This window comes from Theobroma cacao, chromosome 4 (assembly GCF_053813885.1).
Source record: "Theobroma cacao isolate CCN51 chromosome 4, ASM5381388v1, whole genome shotgun sequence".
Lineage (NCBI taxonomy): Eukaryota > Viridiplantae > Streptophyta > Magnoliopsida > Malvales > Malvaceae > Theobroma > Theobroma cacao.
Genome location: NC_142642.1, coordinates 38,301,907 through 38,322,499, shown reverse-complemented (window position 1 = coordinate 38,322,499; position 20,593 = coordinate 38,301,907). Strand labels below are relative to the sequence as shown.

Here is a 20,593-nt window from a genome sequence, read left to right as displayed (position 1 = left end):
AGTTGAAAAGAACTAGTCTACCAAACACAGGAAAGGTTGTTTCTTTATTGGCTCCCGTTCTGGTAATGCCTTTAAAGTCCACAAGGATGGGCGAAAGTCGCTTGGTCACGGTGGAAAATCAATCTTCTGCAAACCTCGTGATAAAGAAGCTAGCATGCTAGGATGAATTTGGTCACTTTTGACTTCTTAGCAGTGCTACAATGGGGATAACATTCATATCACATGTAGACAGTAATTGCAACTGTTGTAGGCAATTAGTTATGCAAAATAAGCAAATTTTACTTTATGTCATGGACTCATTGTGACGGAAGTGATAGGTTTTAGGTGGAGATTTTTAGGTTTCAACTGCATATGATCATGGCAGATAATGATAAAAAGTCTAATATCATCAAGGTCTACGAGAAGATAGGAAAATGGGACCAAATGCTTAAGAACTTAAAACTTGCTGGGTATTTAAGCTCTTCTCTCATTTTCGCCCTTTCCCAATTGAGGTCCACACTTTGTGGTCCTGTTCAACTAAAAGCTGTTTTTCCCAGAGCAAGACCGAAGCAAATTGCAAGGCTTACAAAAAGGCAAAAATCTTTCTACATAGAATAAATGAAATCACCAGAAACACCAGTTACAAACTTGGGAAGCCGCAAGTTACTCCCAACATGTTGAATGCATATGCTTCAGTTAACAGTTATAATAAAGAGCCTTTGCTGGTATGGAAAAGACGAAACTGTTATTGACCGAAGAGTTACTCAACAGCCCTGAAAGAAAGAGAGAGAGGGTGTCTGGGTGTGTGTTAATTGAATGAGACAGAGAAAGACCTTATCTTGAGAAGCTACAGTTGATCCACAAAGCAGACAAGATATGTCACCCACCACTATCAATATTATACGAGCCCACGTGATATTGACACAAATAAGGATCCACAAGCCACTCTCTTCGCATAAAGACGTTGCCAGTTCCATTTGTTCAAAGGAATGTCACTGTACAATGTACTGTAAGTAATGAAGAAATATCATCAATCATAATTGTTACCAAACCCTGTATAATTTTTTGTCTGTTTTTGCTGAGTTTTTAGCTACTAGCTACATGGGGTCAAGTAGTTCAGCAATTAACTTTGTATAAAAACTAGGTCTGGTTAATCTTTTATATATTTATTTTTAGATTTAGTTGTCCTTGTTTGTGGATAACATTCTTTAATATGAATTATTAAGGAATCACTGATTTCTCTTTCTGGTGTCTCGGATCTGTTTTCTTTACTCATACAAAATCTGATCTTCCACTGTATATAGAGTGTAGGAAAGTTCAAGAACGGTGCTCTTGGATTTGAAGAGGTTGTTGTCAACAAGGCTATTGCTTCCTCTGTGGAGTTTTCGCTTGTCTATTCTACTGGTTCTGGTGGAGGTCTTCATCAACTTCTTGGAGTAGAAGATATTTTGTAGAGGTTCTGGTGTTTGATTGGTGGAGTTGTGGATCGGTGAGACATGTAGGGAAGGCCTAATTGAAGCAAGACTCGGTTGGATATCCTGGACACATAAGAGCAGGATAGAAGTTGCAAACAGCCGTGTAGTCTGTTTGTTGTGGTTATAGCAGCAACAAGTAATTTTCACTGTGATAGCCAAAACCTAGTATTTCTAAGTTTAGGGTTCACGAGTTGCTATTGAGATATTTTATAAGTGCTCAGCAAATCTGAGTTTGTTTCAAGTTTGGGTTTCTTTGTAGCATAAAACCATCTTGGAGGAGTTTGTGCAAATTACACCTTTTTTGATGTTCATGTGTTGGATTGAAGGAAAGACATAGAGATTATTTATATCTTTTTGAATCCAAACACTTTAGTCTTATCTGAAAGATCTTGTTAGTTCAACATGAGTAGCAGTAAAACGATAGTCTGGTTTAGGAGGGATCTCAGGATTGATGACAATCCTGCTTTAGCTGCTGCTGCAAGGAATGGTAGTGTCTTTCCTGTCTTTATATGGTGCCCTAAAGAGGAAGGGCAGTTCTACCCAGGTCGAGTTTCACGATGGTGGCTGAAGCAATCTCTTGCTCATTTGGAGCAGTCCTTGAGGTCTCTTGGGGCTGAACTTGTGCTGATTAAGACCCAAAGCACTCTTTCGGCTCTTTTGGATTGCATCAACGCTACTGGGGCAACAAAAGTAGTATTTAACCATCTTTATGGTATATTCTGATTCCTCTGATCAATGCTGCTGTTTTAAACTGATACAAATTTTAATTTGCTATATATTAGTGAAGCATGTTTAACTTTGAATTTCTGATGTGATATCTTTGTTGGTATCCCTGGAATCCTATTAATTGTAACTGCAATGGCCTCTATTAGACATGCTTACTGCTTCTAACAAGATTGTAGTTGCTTCAATCAAACTCTAAGCTTCTGTTGGATAATTTATGCTTCGCCTATTGACTTCCAATCTTGTCATCATCATTAACTTACTTGCTGAAGCTTGATGATTGTCTTCATGGAAGATAATTTCCTGTCCCCATTCCCATCCTTTTTGTCCCCTGAAAATGGAGAAAATATTAAGCAGAGACATTGGAGATAAAAGGAAAATTTGATAGATCATAGAAGTTAGTTACAAGTTTAGTTTAAATCGTGAGCTATTCAAATGTTTAAAAATTAATTGAGAAAAACTGTTGCTTAAAAGTTCAGAGACATTGAAGAATGAAATTGGATGGAAGTAATAAACAAGAAGCATAGTTGTCATCATAAAATTACCTTGAGATCATGGTTATGCTTATATATCTGCAAAATAGAGTCTAAGAATTAAACTATTGCCAAATGCAATCTAATATTTTGAGTTAAAAGGTGAAATACACAAGCATGCATCCAAAAGGAAGCAAAAAAGAATGACTACTTGTCCTTTTGCGGCACAATTGTCATGGCAAAACGACTGCTCGTTGAAGTTGAAGGAAAATTTTAAGCATGGATTATTTGTGTTCTCAGAATGGTAATGGATTTCTCATGGCAGAGTGCTTGTTTCCCTCTCTTTCATCTTTTCCCTAGGAGAGGATACTTTCTGGAGTTGCCACATCTCATTGCTTCTTTGTCCTGGTGTGATGCCTTGACATTTCCCTGCTTTGGTTGATTTCCACATGTGTAAACACAAGTAATTTCTTGTTTTAGTTGGAACCAACTCTTTATTTACCCCCAGAAGCTAGTTTAGTACATAATTCCTTTATGGATGAGAAGTTTGGCTGCCGGATTTTGTTCTTGTTCCATTCATTTTCTTTGAGAGGTCTTGTAATATGGTTTCACGTGTACTGTCCTTCTCCAGATCCTGTTTCACTGGTTCGTGATCATGGCATCAAAGAGAAACTGGCAGAGATTGGCATTTCTGTGCAAAGCTATAATGGCGATTTGTTATATGAACCATGGGAGATATATGATGAGAAGGGGCAAGCTTTTACGACCTTTGATGCATATTGGGACAAGTGCTTGAACATGCAAACCGAACCCATTCCACTTCTTCCCCCGTGGAGATTGGTGCCAGCTGCAGGTAAATTTAAACAGAATATCATGTAATTCAGTGTGGTTCATTCTTGATTGTACAATTAACTTTCAGTTTGGAAACTAACTTGGTGAAAACAATAGTATTGAAATGAAGATGACAGATCTGCTTCTTTTTATATGATAATTTGAGTGGCAACCACATCATCCTGGTCTTCTGCTAAGAATTTGTCTTCCTTGAAGAAATTATGTTTTACAGATATGTATATGCATTGCATTTCTTTGCTTGTTACCGCCTACAGAAGTCATGACTTTGTTCATTCTTAGGGGCAAAAATATGACCTTGAGCTGCTGATAGACTGTTTTCCTTAGATGCATATGAAGTTGTCATGCAAAACATGCACAGTGTAAGTTAATATGTATTTATGTACAAAGGACTGACGAAAACGAAGATGAAATATGTATGAAGGACCTGTGTGTGATGTATACATGCAAAATGAGTAACTATTTGCTGAATTCTTTCCTTATTAGTGACAGGAACAGTAGAAAGGTTCTCTCTTGAAGATTTGGGCCTTGAAAATGAATCTGAAAAATCTAGCAATGCATTGTTAGGAAGAGGATGGTCTCCAGGTTGGAGCAATGCTGATAAGGCTCTAACTGAGTTTGTTGAACAGAATCTATTCAACTATTCAAATAATAGGCTAAAGGTTGGGGGCAACTCCACATCACTTTTGTCCCCGTATCTTCATTTTGGAGAGCTAAGTGTAAGGAAAGTTTTCCAGTGTGCACGGATGAAGCAGATACTATGGAGAAGAGAACAGAACTCTCAAGGGGAAGAAAGTGTAACACTTTTTCTAAAGGCCATTGGGTTTAGAGAATACTCCCGTTATCTTTGTTTCAATTTTCCATTCACTCATGAGCGATCATTGTTGAGCAACTTGAAGTTTTTTCCTTGGCATGCTGATGTGAACCATTTTAAGGCTTGGAGACAAGGTCGGACTGGCTATCCATTGGTAGATGCAGGAATGAGAGAGCTTTGGGCAACTGGTTGGATACACAACAGAATAAGAGTGATTGTTTCAAGTTTTGCAGTGAAGTTTCTTCTTCTTCCATGGAAATGGGGAATGAAGTATTTCTGGGACACACTTTTGGATGCAGATTTGGAATGCGATATTCTTGGTTGGCAGTACATATCTGGGAGCTTACCAGATGGTCATGAGCTAGAACGATTAGACAGCCCACAGGTGTGTGAGTTCCCTAATTAATTTATTAACTTTGAATATAAGTAGCAATCTAATGCAGAGTACAACAAATATCTCCGGTTCCTTCAATTCTGAGGCCATGCATTTTATATTTACAGTAACTTGTGATTTTACACTCATTTGCATCTGATTATGTTGTGTGTGTTAGTTAGTATCTTCATCAAGTTTCAGTGTTTGGAAATATAGGTAAAGGCCTGCTAATTTTGGACTGCTGTTGCAGTTTGCAAATCTAACATAACTTTCTGCCTACTCAGATAGTTTAAAAGTGCAAACTCATCCTTACAATGAATAAAATAATCAGTTATAGATGTGCCATTGAAGTTGCCACAATATGTTATACGAACTTTTGAAATATGATCCTTTCCTTAGCATGATTCCCAATCTGCAAAAGCAAATGATATTAGTAAACAGTCGGCAAATTTTCTAATTGAGGAAAATTACTTGTGTTAATAAGCATTACTAAAAATATAGATAGATCTTGTCAATTGAATCTATAAGTTATGTTTCATATCTTTTGGCCTCATTTTATGTTGATTTTTGGAGTTAGATTCAAGGCTCCAAATTTGATCCAGAAGGTGAATATGTAAGGCAATGGCTGCCAGAGCTAGCAAGGATGCCAACTGAGTGGATACATCATCCTTGGGATGCACCTCCTACTGTGCTTAAAGCTGCAGGTGTTGAGTTGGGCTTAAACTATCCAAAACCTATAATAGATATGGATACAGCTAGGGAACATCTGACAGAAGCCATCTTTAAAATGTGGGAAATGGAAGCAGCTGCAAAGGCTGCAACTTCAGATGGGATGAGTGAAGAAGTTTTTGATAATTCTGATGGTATTGAAACTTCCGCCATCCCAAAAGTTATCCTGAAGGAAAAATCTTCTTGTCCAACATATTCATCTAATGATCAGAGGGTGCCATCATTTCAAAATTGCAACAATGGTTCATCGCGTAGGAAGAGAGCAAAATATGTGGAAGAAGAAAGGTTGAATGCAGATAAATTGAAAAATCAGAATAAAGGAGCAGGGACCTCACGAGGAGAAGAAGACTTATGCTCGACAGCTGAATCTTCAGCATCTAAGGGGCAGAGTACTAGCAGAATCTCATTCTCTGTTCCCCAATCTTGTTCTTCATCTGATGGCAGACCTTTGCAGGAGTATGAATCTTCTGATCTGAGGCGATCATGGCAAGAAAAGATTGACTTGGATCAGACTTCAAGCAAAAACAGTAAGTAACTGCAGTTAATTTATAGTTTGGCTACTTGAGAAGCTGCAAAGCCTTGCATCCGTTTCTAGTTCTTTTGATTATCTGTCTAATATATGAGATTGATCCAAGCTGCAAACTTAAGCCTTTTTCTAAGAGCCAAAGTGTCATGAATTACGATCATGATAGATGTAAGTGAAATTAGTGTACTTTCACGTAAATGACCACTAGAAATTTTGATATGATACTAATCCATGACCTTGAACAATATTCCGTAATTTCCTGCAATAAACTACTCTTCAAGAAAAGAAAATAGCTAAGTTGTTTTGGTAAGTACATCATATTTGTTCATGGCTATTCAGAACACTTCCTTCAATCATTCAACATTTCAAACAAACCACAGCTTGCTTGGTTATGGGCATTGCTGCTGCATTTTACTGGAAAAGTAAACTAGTATGCTAAACTAATATTTTGCTGTCTGTGTTTTGTTCTCATCACGACCATTTTGGTTTATACTTTCTGAAAACAAATAAAGCAAAGGAATAGAGCTAATAGAAGAAAATATGATGGTGCAACAAATCTTATCCATTTGCAAACTTACTCTAAGATTGCAGTGTCTTTGTTGCTTTGCTATGTAAAGTTGGAAAGATGTTGAATATAGAAGGGGAGAAACTAAGAGAATAGAAATCATGTTGTCAAACCTCTACTAACAAAGCTGTTCCTGTAACTGATCCAGATTTTCCAAGCCTATAACTTCTGTTTCAAACCATTTTTTTTTTTTTTAATAATTAGGGAGGATTCGAACCCAACTCTTTAGGCAGAGGGATTATGTACCAACCAATGAACCTGATCCAAATTTTCCAAGCCTATTACTTCTGTTTCAAACCATTTTAATGATTAAAGAATCCGCATTATTGTGCTAAGAAATTAAGCCCTCAGATCGATTTTTTATAAAGTTTCAGCTTGACTTCAAATGAAATTATCTCAGAATGGCTTTTTCATGGCAAAAAATGGAGAGAAAAACATAGGAACGTCAGTCATTCTAACTTCAAAAACATCTGTTGAAATTTCATACTATGAACTTTGCAGGAGCTATGAGATAATAGTGCCGGTATCTCTCTCCTATTCCCAGGCAATGTCCTACTGATCAAGAAAATCAAAGAGGTCTCTGTTTCATTTTGGCCCGTCTAACTCAATGTTTCCCATCACATGCTCTAATCGGCTGTCTGCATATCCTGCCCTTTTAGCTGTTGCTCCTAGTATACAACGATCCCACCCATACGTTCTTGCAAACAAGTTTATACGTATGTAATTAAGGTTAGGTCTTGTAGCAAATAAACAAAGCTGTCTTTATCTTTTATCTACCCTCTTATACCTCTGATGAATGTAATCCAGGACATTTAGTAAGTCTAGTAAGCTGTTTTGCACTTGATGGACTTTAGTTTTGTTGTTGTGGTTTATGAAATCTAGTATTTTTGTGCCTCTGGGATCAGTCAATCCATGTTTATGAGGAATGGTTGCATACATAGTTACTTGGAATGATAGAGACAGGCCAAAAAATGCTGCATGTACAAATGCATTCTGATGCAGGTTGAGAGTGAGAAATTATGCCCTCACACATCTGTTTTCTGGAGTTTGGGTCGTATTGCATCAGGTTCTACCGACTGCACTTCATTCAAAACAACTGTCTCTACGCTGATCATAAGACCATATTTGGTAGGAGGGGAAAGAAAATTGAACAGTCTCCCAACCTGTGGGAGTTGCTCACTAACAACGGAAGTGGGCTTAGTGGGCCACATATTGGGCCTCATTTTGGGTAACGGTGGGCGGATGATCTCGGGTCTAGAACGGTCTGCTTAAGCCCAATTTCTGCTGGGCCCTTTATGTGTGGGGAAACATTTTACGAAATTACATATTATTCTAACTTTCGAGTAAGAAAATAAACATTAAATTCTGAAAATAACCTGTTTAACTACAATGATAGTTGAATGTTTTTACCCCTTATAGTAGTCCACATAATAACATTATAAATTAAGTTCGAACAAACTCCGCATAAAAAAATTTGTTCTGCTTATTAATTGGTGTTCTTCCTAATGTATTAAAAAGAAGGTTTAAATTTTTTTAAAATGTTTATGTACTACACCCGTTTATTCAATTAAGCTTTTCAATTATTTATTGGGGGTTCATAACAGTTTTTAAATTTTTAATTTAAATCAAATAAACTCTTAATCTTAATGAAAAATTAATTGTCGGCAAACCCCAATGTCAACTAATATTTTTTATTCACGTGATATATGACATAATTGGATAAGATGATCATATGACAAAATCAGAACTCAAAATTATCCGTCATCGGTATCACTAAAAAGAAACTATTTTCCACTTCTCTCCTCCTTTTTTCTTTAATTGGAATAGTTTTTTTTTTTTAAAAAAAAACATGTTTTCTTTAAATTTTTAAAAAATTGAAATTTTATTATATTTAAATATTCTATTTTTCCAGGCTTGGAGAAAAAGAAGAGGATTTTAGAAAAAATACTCCAATTAAAGAAAAGTAGAGAAGGTTATTTTGAGTTTTGGATCTGTCATGTGATCATGTCGACTTGCCTAGTCAGCTATCATATTGACCAAAAAAAAAAAAAACAGTTGACATTGAGTGTGATTGCATTTACATTTTCGTTTTAGTTAAATAAAAGAATTTTTTTACAGTATATGTGAAAAAAAAAACGCATCATCAAATGTTTGAAAGTATTGTAAACCCGTAATTAACCTTGCAGCATTGACGGACCCATGTTGGAAGGAGTGGTGTCACATGACACTACTCACTTCTTAAAATATTTTAATTTTTACACAATTTATTCGAGATTTAGGGTAGTTAATATACTAATGAACTTATTTTTTTTTTTTTTTACAATTTTACAAGAAGTGTGCTCAAAGACTCCAAATAAAAATGATTTATCAAAAATTAAGTAATTTATGTATTAATATTTAAATACTATAAGGAAAGATAAAAAAAAATTTCTTCTATAATTTAAGATTTTATTAAAAAAGTTAAAACTTAAACTACTCTCTCTGTCTAACAATTCAAATCCTTCCCCTTCTTGGTCCTCGAAATGTGTTTTTCATTCTGTCAAAACAACTCATCTAGACTTCAATTGTAAGTAATTTTCAACCCAAATTAAGTTTTTAAATACTTCATGTCTAAATATTTTCTTGATTAGTTTGATAATTTGGATTCATAATTATAATCCAACTAATAGAAAATATAGTATTACAAGTCAAATAATATCTTGAAATAGTGAGTCTTTCTTTTTTTTTTTTTTTTTGTAGATATATTATTTGATTTTTGTATTAAACTTTATGTGGTTTGTGGATGGTTATATTTAGTTTTGATTAATGAATAGAAAATTGTCATATTGTTAGTTACTAAACCTGATAATTTATTATGTAAAATCATATTTAATTTAATTTTAATATTTTAATTTTTACTAATGAATAGTAATTTTTAACCAATTTTATAATTTTAAATAAATAAATCATGAAAAGATATTTTAAAAAAAAATTGTGTCACAAGACTCAAATCTTGAATAATAACAACAAAATTCTACTAACCATGATATTTAATAATATTCTTCTAAGTAAAGTCATGTTAAATTTGATCTGAGTACTTTCTCAATAAATCTAAGATCGAGAAAAAAAATTTAAAATATGACATCACTAAGAAAAACTCCTAATTCTGCTCTTGTCTTGTGAGTGCATAATCGAGTTATAACATATTCTAAAATGTCTTTATTGCTAATTTCCAGCCAAGAAGTTGCGTAGATTAGCAAAATGGAATCCTTTTGTTTGAGTAAGTTGACTGTTTTGTCAATTAGCGTATGCAAATACTAATTATAATAATATTGTGGACAATAATTCTAAGGTTGATTGCTTTTAATAAGTATCGTAGGGAAAACGTTTTTGTCCCCAAAAGTTTTATCTATGATAGATTATGTCAAACCTTGAATCCAACCTCATCAATCAGCCATAAAACTACAAAAACCTCATCATCATCAGCTTGCTTAAACAAAATTCATTCCTGGAAAATATCAACACATTAATCGACAGCTGGAAATACTGTGTTCATACTAACGTATGGTATCTTCTGGGGATTTAGAATTTTGGTTACGACAAAGGCCGTCCAAGGACATTATCAATGGCTGATTAAGATTACTTTGTTTAAATTAAGTAATTGGATTTTGATTAAGGGTTGCTAGATCAAGACAAAGCCAATCAGAATGTGGATTAGGTAATGAAATGAAATTCGTGGAAATACGATGAATGGTTCGATGACTCACCATGACACTAATTGCATGGAGGGATTTTGTTTGTTTGTTTATTTACCCTAGTTCTTTGTCCTTGTTATACTGCTAGAAGCGGCATGGTGCCTACGTGAGCAACTATATATCCAAAAGGAATCATATATAACCATTTTAAATTGAGGAATTGCAGTCAATTAACGTTGGTGCAAACTACACAAGCAAGTAAAAATGGGTGGTCATTGATCTGTACAAATCTTTGGTTTTTGGTGGACATGAAAGCACTGCCAATCCTTTGCCAGTAAATTACAATGATAAAACATGGAAAAAAACAAAGTGACCCCATCAAAACATTATTTCGCATGGAAATTCACTGGAAACTGCTGTATGACTCACCATATTGTTGTCCTCAAACGAAAGTAAGAAAGAAGTAGGAGACAAAGAATGACAACAATCAGGCTGGCCATAAAAATAGTTTATTACTAGTGGGATATTTTGCTTTGTGCTGAGCTTCCTAGGTCTGTCAATCCACATGGACTAGGGTCCTCGGTCTCTACGTTGAGACTTTCGAAATAAATTTTCAATTGGGGACGCAATGCGGCAAGTGACAGTGAAGTCTTAAAGACTTTATTATTTTCTCTGAAGCTAAGTCATAAACTAACAAAGAAATTGGACATAAGCCAATTGGGATTTTGGTTCATGGTCGTGGAATCAGGTCTAGTATGTTGACCTGTTAACTTGTACGAGGAGCAAGTTCACGTGTAAAAGATTCCACAGTTTCAAAGGAAGCTGACTCTTGGTTACGAAAACAAGATGCAGAAGCTAGCTAGCTTCTATTAGAACACTGAAATCCCCATCTCGGAGGAGCTGGAAAACAAAGTATGAAGAAATTATCTGCGTTCTTATGATTTGTTTGTTGGCGTAAGCTCCAAACAGCCTTGTAATTCTGCCATTCTCCTTTTTCTTTATGAAAAGAAAACGTAATCTATGTTAATTGATTAGAAAAAGAGGAATAGAATAATTTTGACATTTGTCCACCAAGTAATCAATTACCTTCTTCCTTTCTTTCAACAAAATTTGGTGAATGGTCCAAGCACGAAAGCATTACACCAACTCTTTAACCCACAGTTACCCATTTCATATTTCTATGATCGTCCTTGCTTTCTACCTTACATTGTCCGGACTCCGTAGGAATATATATATATACATATCATATGAAATGGGTGACTGTGGGTTACACACCCCTTGCTTACTCGAAAAGTCATTGAAAAGCAAAGCCTCATGTCCCTTCCCTCACGACTTCATCACAGATTTCTTTGGTTAAAGGTGCCCCACTTGCGCTCGTTTGCCCGTAATGAGCTCCAACCAAAAAGCTTCAAATGGTCTGAAATTGTTTTTGACATTGGCGTTGTCTCTCCTACATGGCAATTGGCAAGACATCATTGTCATCCCTAGTGGCAATTTCTTTAACTAGAATTGTGATGTTTTCACGGTCTTTTTTTTTTTTTTTTTGGTGTCTATAAAAAGATGAAAGGAAACTTTGCTTTGGAGGCATGGAAGTGCTGGCTAGATCCACAAAAAAAATCTGAATCATACAGCAATACTTGGTCGATTCCATGCTTTTTTATTCTTTTCTTCTGGTAAATGGAGGTGGAATATATATTTTTCTTGCTTGAAATTATTGTGGAACTCATCACTTGTCAAGCCATTTTCCAACAGTAAGCTCATGTTTGCGAGACAAATCTTTGCATGTTAGCACCTGACTTTTCATGACTTGAGTGGTGGCCCTAGCCCCCCATATGTCACGAAAATACCAAGCAATTTCCAAAAGAAGAAACAAACAAAATATTGATAGTCATACCTTCTGATCATTCAAGTCCGTAGATATTCCAATGCAAGCCTTATTATGATAAATTATCATCATGTTATACAGGTTTATAACATTATCAAAACACACAAAAAAATTTTGGCTTTCATTTAATTAATAGGTAGTCCTCAAATTTTCTTTTGCAATAGATATATTGTCCTAATTAATTAGTCATAATACTTGTTCCATCAATCCACTCGTATATAGATTCACAAAGTTTGTATTCTACCATGTATCTGTTTAATTATAAATAAAATATATATTAAAAATTATAAAATCAGCATATTCAGTTGGATAAGATACGCAATAAAAATTCAAAATTAACTCAAACTTATTTATGAAGATTCTAAATTCCTTTTTCAGTGACATAGAAGATTTTTAAACTCCCAATATAAACCAAATAACTAATATAATCCTCTCCAAAAAAAAAATCCTAACAAGAAAAAAAGAGAAATAGAAATACCATGATGACATTGTTCTCATTATTCAAGTCATAACCACATATAAGTAAAGTTTTATCAATTACTGATGATCTCATGCCCTTCACAAATTTGTCACATCAAATGTAATGAATTTCTTAATTTTATTGGATACTTTCTTTTTTCAGCATGCAATGCTATTAATATACCTTTTTTGAAAATTTTTTATTAATTAAACTAAATTAAATAAGGAATGGGTAATTATAAGAAAAATAAAAAATATAAACTATAGAGGAGCATTCAAGTATTTGACTCATTGCTTAGTGCATTATCCTTCTAATTAAAAAGTAAGTTTAAATCTCTCCTCTCTAATTATAAAAAAAATATAAAAAAAAATAAAACTAAATTAAATAAACAATTAAAGAATTTTGAAAATCTAAAATATTTCGAACATGATATCAAATCAAATATTAACATTTAATATAATAATAAATTCTTATTAATTAATTTGTTTTTGTATTCGAGAACGATGGCACACATGGTAATTAAGGCGAAAATATTTGGGCAAACTTAAGAACAGCCCCCACTTCGCGGGATGCTGTTCCCAAATTTCCTAACCCAAAAGTATCTAACTACGACTCGAACCGTACAACTGCCAGACCGAACCCAAAGCCAAAGGACTTCTTCCTGTACGGATATTCCACGTCGACTAAAATAGGGGCATTCCCGTAATTCCATTTGACAACCGACTTCAGCTTTCGGATCCAAAGTCTACAAACGGTCACAGTATCTCCCACCCTTCGATCCCAGCAAGTGTCGTCTTCCTATTCGCTACCCCGAATATTCCCCAAACATTCCTTGAACCCTCTACTTATACCCCCTGCTAATATTAAAAAAGAAATAAAGGCCAACTGGAAGAAAAGGGGAAACCATGACTGAAGCATTGAAGAGAAGCTACGAGGTTTGCGAAGAGATCGGCCGGGGAAGATTCGGCGTCGTTTTCAGGTGCGTTTCATTGAGCTCAGGCGAATCATTCGCCGTTAAATCCATCGACAAACGTATAATCTCCACCGGCGATTCTCTTGACTCCCAATGTCTCTTCAACGAGCCGAAAATCCTTGCTTTAGTTTCACCTCACCCGAACATAATTCACCTCCACAACCTCTACGAAGACGATTCTCATCTCCACATGGTCCTCGATCTCTGCCCTCCTTCTCAAGACCTTTACAATCTCATCATCCACAATGGTCCCTTCTCGGAAGCCCAAGCTCGACCCATCATGACCCAGCTCATCCAAGCCCTTGCCCACATTCACAAGCTCGGCATCGTCCACCGTGATATCAAGCCGGAGAATATTCTGTTCGATTCCAAAAATTCCGTTAAGCTAACGGACTTCGGTTCCGCTGAAGTGGCGGCGGAGGCTATGCAAGGGGTGGTGGGGACCCCGTATTACGTGGCGCCGGAGGTTTTGAACGGGAGGGAATACGGGGAGAAAGTTGATGTGTGGAGTTGCGGTGTCATTCTGTACATAATGTTGGCGGGGTTTCCACCGTTTTATGGGGAAACGGTTGTGGAGATTTTTGAGGCGGTTTTGAGAGGGAATCTGAGGTTCCCTGTCAGGGTCTTCCAATCGGTTTCGCCGGCGGCTAAGGATCTTCTGAGAAAAATGCTCTGCAAAGATGTTTCTAGAAGATTCTCTGCTGAACAAGTTCTAAGTAAGCTCAATTTTCCACATGTTCCAATTATTAGTTTCTCTTTCTTTCTTCTTTCTAGGGAAAGAAGAAAAATACCCATTAATTTTTAGAATTTAAATTTTAATTTGTTTTAAATTTTACAGGGCATCCTTGGATAACAACTGGAGGCTGAATTTCGAAGCTTTTTTCTCAAGGCCTTAATATTTGAAGGGGTATTTGCTACTGTATTGTATATAGAGGTTAAAAGGGGATGAATTTTTGTTACTTCCAAGGAAGCTTTGTTTTTTCTTCTCCATTTCTTCTTTTCGTAGAAGAGGCGAGTGTTTTTGGTAAGCTTGAGAAGAGTGTGTATAACTAAATGACAAAGGAATGAGAATTACTGATTGCAAGTGGGTGTTTTTGTTCTTCGCAAATACCCTAATGATGTATGCGAAGGATAAACTTCGGAGTTTTCAATAAAAATTATCGTGAAGAATCTCTTAACCTAATTCTAAATATCTACTAATCCGTTTTTGAATCTTTTTTTTATCTGTAAATCTTTAGTTATTATCTCAATTATGTAATTGTGTAAGGCAATGGTGTTGGTAAAAACAGAGTGTCCATTGGGATAGTGGGAGAAACATCGTGTTTGTAGCCAGTGCATTGGAGCCAAAAACTTTATTGTGATGGCGTTGGGTTGTACCCATCAGTCCCCAGCACTTTCTCTCTTTATGTCTCAATCTTATTGGCCATAGATTTGGAAAGGATCGTAGGGGTTGGATTGATCCAATAGCAAGGGGAATTTCAGTGTTTTTGTCTTTTTAACTCCATTTTTGTTGAAAGTGAAAAACAATTAATTAATCAATCAGTTTGCCTCTCTTTTTTCTCCTGATTGTAGCACATCACCAAGACTTGAAACTCAAAAATTGAATTTTCTTTTGATTTCAAATTTCTCGTAAAAATAAAAAAAAATCTCAATATAAAATTTAATTATTTGATAACATGATGTAATTATCATGAATTCATATTTTTAATTTAAAATATAAATTATCAGATAAATGAAAATTTTTATATATAAATTCAAAACTCATTCGAAATTCATAACACTCTATCCTTTAGATTTTCTTCTATTTTATATATAGATAGATAGATTATTAATCTAAAATAATTATTAAAGAAATTTTTTTTTTTGATAATTGGAGAGGGAAGATTCGAATTTTTACTCTTTAAATAGGAGATCATATATTAACTAATGAATCAAATACTCTGATATAATTATTAAAAAAATTTTAACACTTATGATTTTATAAATTAAAAAAAAAACGAAGATCAAATTTAGAGGGAAGAAAAGAAAGCACGTGTAATCAGAACAAATGAAAAAAGAAAAAAAAAAGAAAATAATTTCATCTGACACGTCTTCTGGAAACAAAATATTTTTATGTGATGTACGTGGCATTCACAGAAAGAGCAGTGTAAAGCAAAGAAATCTGTCAATCTCCCAAAAGAACATAAAAACAAAAAGGCCATTTGATTCACGTGGGTGGGCCGTACCGTCGTCCGTAGTTATATTAAAATATTTTCTGTTGCAATTACCAATTAAATATCAAAGATGAATATTCTATAAAAAAAATTAAAGATAGGAATATTATTATGATGATGTTAAATATTTTAAAAAACAATTTTTTGTGACGATGATTTTTAACATGGTAAAAGACAGATTAAATGTTCCCATACTCTTAATTATAATAAATATATATTTGTGATTTAAAGCTTAAAATAAAAATTATAGTTTTGTTATAATATAAGAAATGAGAAGAATATGAAGGAAAAAGAGAGAAGTGGACACCAATTACTTTATCTTATTTTCCCTTCTTTTATTTCCTTTGGCTAAGAAAATAGGAGAAGTATATATCAATTACTTCCTCAAGGGAGGAAAACTGAATCCACCAATCATTCATCCGCTAAAATATCAAAGGAGGAAAACAAGCGTTTATTCTAGCAGGCAGGCTTCTTTCTGTTTTTTTTGTCATGTTCATCTTTGGTTCTACATAGACAATAACTAGCTGGCTAATCTCTGTTCCTATGGCAAATCAAGAGCTAGCAAAAACTTCCAATGTCAGGGTTGACATCTTTTCCATGTGCTCTCGTGGTTACCTTCGGAAGAAGCTCGCTCCCATAGCAATCAAATGTCTTCCGAACAACAATGGACAGACTCTAGGAGACATATGTAAGAGAACATTGATGTAAGTTAAACTATTAAAATATAAAAACAGTAAGGTTAACTAAGTTTGATACTATAAACATAGTTGTTTACATATAAACAGACATTATAACATAAATGTACGAACTCATCTGATTGCACTAAAACAAGCTAGAGCAAGAGAATGCATTGTTGTGAATTTGAGACCACGGTTTTGAATTTTAAAATCCAAATTCCTTTTTTGGATGGGCTCTAGAGTACAAACATATTTCGATTTCAATTGATGAGCTTCTTCTTCAATATTGTGTTCATCAAATAGGGTTGAAGCACACAATTTTTCTTCTTCAAATGCTAAGCTAAATTATTAGCAAAATCTCCAATCAACAACCTTAAAGATGTTAAAGCATCAAAGTATTTGACTTATTGGTTAGTGCATAATCCCCTTACCTAAAAAATAAGGTTCGAATCTCCTCTCCCAATTATAAAAAAAAAAAATCTTAAAAATATTAAAAATGACATTTCAAAGATGTTCACATTCAACAGCGTATATAAAAATCTTATATTATTACGCAAGAAGTGCAAGCAGCATCCAAAGCTCCAACATAAGACACATAAATGCACTCCCTAATGTGACTTCGAAGATTCATAGTAATTAATAAAACATTACAAAGCTTAATTAAACTGGTACACTTTGGACACCATTACTATCCTGCTGCCCAGGTTGTGTTTCTGTCTCATTTTCTTGCTCAGCTTCCCCAGATATTTCTTCCAGTGACTTCCCTTTTGATTCGGGTACCAAAAATGTGAACAACATCCCCAGCAAGTTAATGAAGCCCAGAATTATAAGTGATTTCTTCACTCCAATATATGAAAATCCAAATGCGCCCACCGTTGCCCCTGCCTTACCTGATGCAGCTGATATTCCATGGCATGTTGATCTTAACCTTGCAGGGAAAATTTCAGCAGGGACTACAAATGTAGTGGCATTTGGACCGAAATTTGCGAAAAAGAAGGTTAAGGAGTACATAATAACGAACCCAATTCTGTTGTCTGGTAGAGTCCAGTGATGGTATGGAATTGCCAAGGCAAACATGAACACAGTCATGAAGAAGAAGCCCATCAATTGAATTTTGAATCTCCCCATCTTATCAATCAATGCCACAGTGAACCAATATCCAGGAACAGTGCTGCATAGGGCAATGAGAGTTTGCGCTCTTGCAATTTTATAAACTTCTTCAAGAGCGTTCATGGTTTTTGCCTTTGGAATCCAACCAATGGCACTAAAGATGTCCTTTTGAAACAGGTTCTGACTGTAGAAGGCAACGTCCAACAAAAACCAAGTACTTGTAGTACCAAGCAAGTGAAGTCCGTGTCGATGAAGAAATTCTCTGGTGAACAAGCCAAAATCACTCCCTTTGTTCGGCTCTAGCTTCTCCTGTTCTGCTTCCAAGTCAACCTAAAGAACTTTTGACATATCTGCTGCAGCCTGTTTTGCATTCTTGGCGACTAAGGCAGTGTAACGAGCAGTTTCAGGCATCTTCATGCGCCAGTAATAAGTGGGTAAAGCTGGGAGCGCCCCAAACATCAATATGATCCTCCAAACGTAATCAGCTTCTGGCACGGTTGACCCATTTGCATCCATCTCATAAGTTGGAGCAGGGTATTTAGCCTTAAAAGCTGCAGAAACTATAATAGCAACCATCCCTCCAGCCAAAATCCCAAAACCTTGCATGGCAAAAACAGCAGCAATAAAAGCACCACGAGTTTTTTTGTTAGCGTATTCGGACATGATGGTAGCAGAAAGAGGATAGTCACCACCAATACCAAAACCAAGCCAGAAGCGAAAGAAGCAAAGGGTAGCCATAACAGCTTTAGGGGCATGGCCTAAGGAAAGGCCAGAGGCAACCGAACAGATAACCATGAGCATAAGGGTCATGCCATACACACGTTTTCGTCCCATCTTGTCACCGAGCCAACCAAAAAAGAGCTGGCCTGCAATGGTACCGCAGAACGCTACACCAGTAACAGCAGCCGTTACATTAGAAGGAAGATCACCAGGGTTAGCAGCACCTTCCTTGTGGTAATATATGCGACCAAGCAATTTAGTCACCAAGGAAATGCAAAAGATATCATATGCATCAGTGAAGAATCCCATGCCAGCAATGATAATTGCTGTGAAATGATACCATTGTGTTTTGGCTACGTCAAGTGCATTAAGAACTTGCAGTTTGTCGTTTGCCATGACGATCCCTCCTGATCAGAAGTCTTTGCTATGCTATCTGTTTGTTTTCCACTGAAAGCATTGCGAAAACATAATTAAATATCAATTTATGCACTAATATAATTACAGAAATTAAAAATAAATCACATGATCAATGGTGGTGGTGCCAATTATTGTATATCTGATGAAAGCTGAAGTCAGGACTATTAGCCATGTGAACTGTGTGAAGGTGCAAGGAAACAAAAAAAAGATAGAAAGGCAAGGCAATGCTTTTCCAAAATCGTGTGGATGTATCGAGGTTCAAGACGCTAAGGTTGATAGAAGGTGACAAAAGAAATAAATGTGATGAGAAAATGACCGAGACTATAATACAAAGTCTTAGGTCAATAAAGTGTAACTAAGACACTACAAAAGAGTTTAATAGAAAAAACATATTTCCATTAAATAAAGGATGTAACTACAATTTAGGATATTTGACAAGAAAAACTGAACTGAAAATTTTGGATTGACAGAAAGATTCTTTCGTGCTTTCTTCTCCTTCCTAGCAATCATCAAAGAGTGAAAAGATTTGCACTCAATGTTTTGCAATCTGGCTCAAACTTAATAATTGATGTACCAAGAAAAAAAAGAAGATTGTGAAGAATAATCTTCAGGCATTTTAAAAATAATTATTAAAATAAATTTAATTATATTTAGTCATAACTTGATAAAAATATTTTTGAAACTATTTCAAATAAATTAAAACATTCAACACAATTTCTTTCTATTTGTCCTTTCGATTTCTCTCTCTCACCATCCAGCTTTTTCTAATTTTATCGATTTCTCTCTTCGGCATTCGTCTGCTATGCTCTCAATTTCTCTCTCTCACACTTTCAGATTTCTCTTTATAATTTTGATGTGCTTGGAAAATTTAATTTTTAAGTATTTTGGATAAAATTAAAATGGTAGAAATGATCACAGATGTTTGAAATAACTTTTAATTGGATCAATTTGAGACCAATATACTAAAAAATTTGAAATTATAAACCTAGGTTTTCTAAGAAATTTTTTTTTTTTTTAATCGAAATAGATATTTTAGATAAGAAAATTTGTGTTTTGAATTATGAAAACATGTTAGAAATATTTTAATCGGTGCCAAATTGTCAAAAAAAATTAATAGAGTTGAGAGAATTTGAAGTTTTAGTTTATAAGTAACAACATTTTAGGCATTAACAATAATATTTTTTCAACATGGCGTATAACAATAATATTTTTTCAACATAATGTGGAACATTAACATTTTTCTAATATGACGTGTAACATGTTTTTGTACTTTGACATGTAATAATAATATTTTTTTTGACATGATGTGTAACAATTTTTTTTAATCACAGCGTGTAATATATTTTTATACATAACGTGTAATATGTTTTTATATATAACGTGTAACAATTTAACTATGGTTGTATATAACGTATAACAACCTAATTATGATATGTAATTTCATTAAAGATAATTTTATCAAACTTAATTAAAAATAATTAAATTATAAAGAGAACTATTTTTAAAAATATCTTATCTTTAAATATTATTTTTAAAAATAATCTAAGAAAAAACTTATACTAATAAAAGACCCAGGTTGAACTGTCCCCGCCCCTACCAGGAATACCCTAATGGAAAACAAAGTTGAATGTCTTCACGTGGACATTGCGAAAACCTCAAATAGAGAGAGAATCATAACGAAGAATGAAAAAGATTTAGCACCAGAAAGAATAAAACCTGCAGGGTAAAAAGAGAGAGAGAGAGAATCCTAGTAGAAGAGCAGTAACTAAAAGAAAACGGAAAAGTCTCAAGTCTTTGGACTCTGGATTTCGTTTGCGTATCTCGAAACTCTATGCAACACACAGCCTTACATAAAGAAGTCAAGATTTTGACCCCAAAGGAGATAAAGAAAACAAAAACTCCGTGATCAAATATCATCTACGACTCAATCAGAACTCATTACTACATATCAAATCCAT

General features: G+C 34.7%; 3 protein-coding genes and 1 pseudogene across 7 annotated transcripts; 2 read left to right on the top strand and 2 right to left on the bottom strand.

The window, feature by feature from the left end:
* Positions 1–705: 705 nt before the first annotated feature.
* Positions 706–7,400, top strand: CRY2 (cryptochrome 2). Of its 5 annotated transcripts, XM_018119536.2 has the most exons (6): positions 706–988; positions 1,284–2,166; positions 3,282–3,503; positions 3,986–4,698; positions 5,264–5,942; positions 7,051–7,400. In XM_018119536.2, the coding sequence occupies exons 2-6, from the start codon at positions 1,857–1,859 to the stop codon at positions 7,107–7,109; spliced, it is 1,983 nt and encodes a 660-aa protein (XP_017975025.1). In that variant the 5' UTR covers positions 706–988; positions 1,284–1,856; the 3' UTR covers positions 7,110–7,400. The 5 variants fall into 5 exon arrangements, with proteins under 5 accessions (XP_017975025.1, XP_017975026.1, XP_017975024.1 ...); XM_018119537.2 differs by lacking the exon at positions 706–988 and having other exon boundaries at positions 1,150–2,166; positions 3,992–4,698; XM_018119535.2 differs by lacking the exon at positions 706–988 and having other exon boundaries at positions 1,150–2,166.
* A 5,990-nt stretch (positions 7,401–13,390) lies between these two features.
* Positions 13,391–14,681, top strand: LOC18603213 (phosphoenolpyruvate carboxylase kinase 1-like). The gene is made up of 2 exons (XM_007035046.3): positions 13,391–14,214; positions 14,337–14,681. The coding sequence occupies exons 1-2, from the start codon at positions 13,431–13,433 to the stop codon at positions 14,363–14,365; spliced, it is 813 nt and encodes a 270-aa protein (XP_007035108.2). The 5' UTR covers positions 13,391–13,430; the 3' UTR covers positions 14,366–14,681.
* A 2,321-nt stretch (positions 14,682–17,002) lies between these two features.
* LOC148763382 (low affinity inorganic phosphate transporter 1 pseudogene) lies at positions 17,003–17,621 on the bottom strand (annotated as a pseudogene).
* LOC108661515 (inorganic phosphate transporter 1-4-like) lies at positions 17,003–18,614 on the bottom strand. Its single transcript, XM_088805550.1, has one exon. The coding sequence runs from the start codon at positions 18,612–18,614 to the stop codon at positions 17,829–17,831; it is 786 nt and encodes a 261-aa protein (XP_088661676.1). The 3' UTR covers positions 17,003–17,828.
* Between the last annotated feature and the right edge of the window lie 1,979 nt (positions 18,615–20,593).

What these genes read in the sequence shown, in the direction of transcription:
- CRY2 (XM_018119536.2), top strand. Translation starts at nt 1,857, where the DNA reads ATGAGTAGCAGTAAAACGATAGTCTGGTTTAGGAGGGATCTCAGGATT. An exon ending in AGTATTTAACCATCTTTATG is followed by an intron (nt 2,167 to 3,281) that starts GTATATTCTGAT and finishes GTCCTTCTCCAG; the next exon opens with ATCCTGTTTCACTGGTTCGT. An exon ending in AACGATTAGACAGCCCACAG is followed by an intron (nt 4,699 to 5,263) that starts GTGTGTGAGTTC and finishes TTTTGGAGTTAG; the next exon opens with ATTCAAGGCTCCAAATTTGA.
- LOC18603213 (XM_007035046.3), top strand. Translation starts at nt 13,431, where the DNA reads ATGACTGAAGCATTGAAGAGAAGCTACGAGGTTTGCGAAGAGATCGGC. An exon ending in CTCTGCTGAACAAGTTCTAA is followed by an intron (nt 14,215 to 14,336) that starts GTAAGCTCAATT and finishes TAAATTTTACAG; the next exon opens with GGCATCCTTGGATAACAACT.
- LOC108661515 (XM_088805550.1), bottom strand. Translation starts at nt 18,614, where the DNA reads ATGGCAAACGACAAACTGCAAGTTCTTAATGCACTTGACGTAGCCAAA.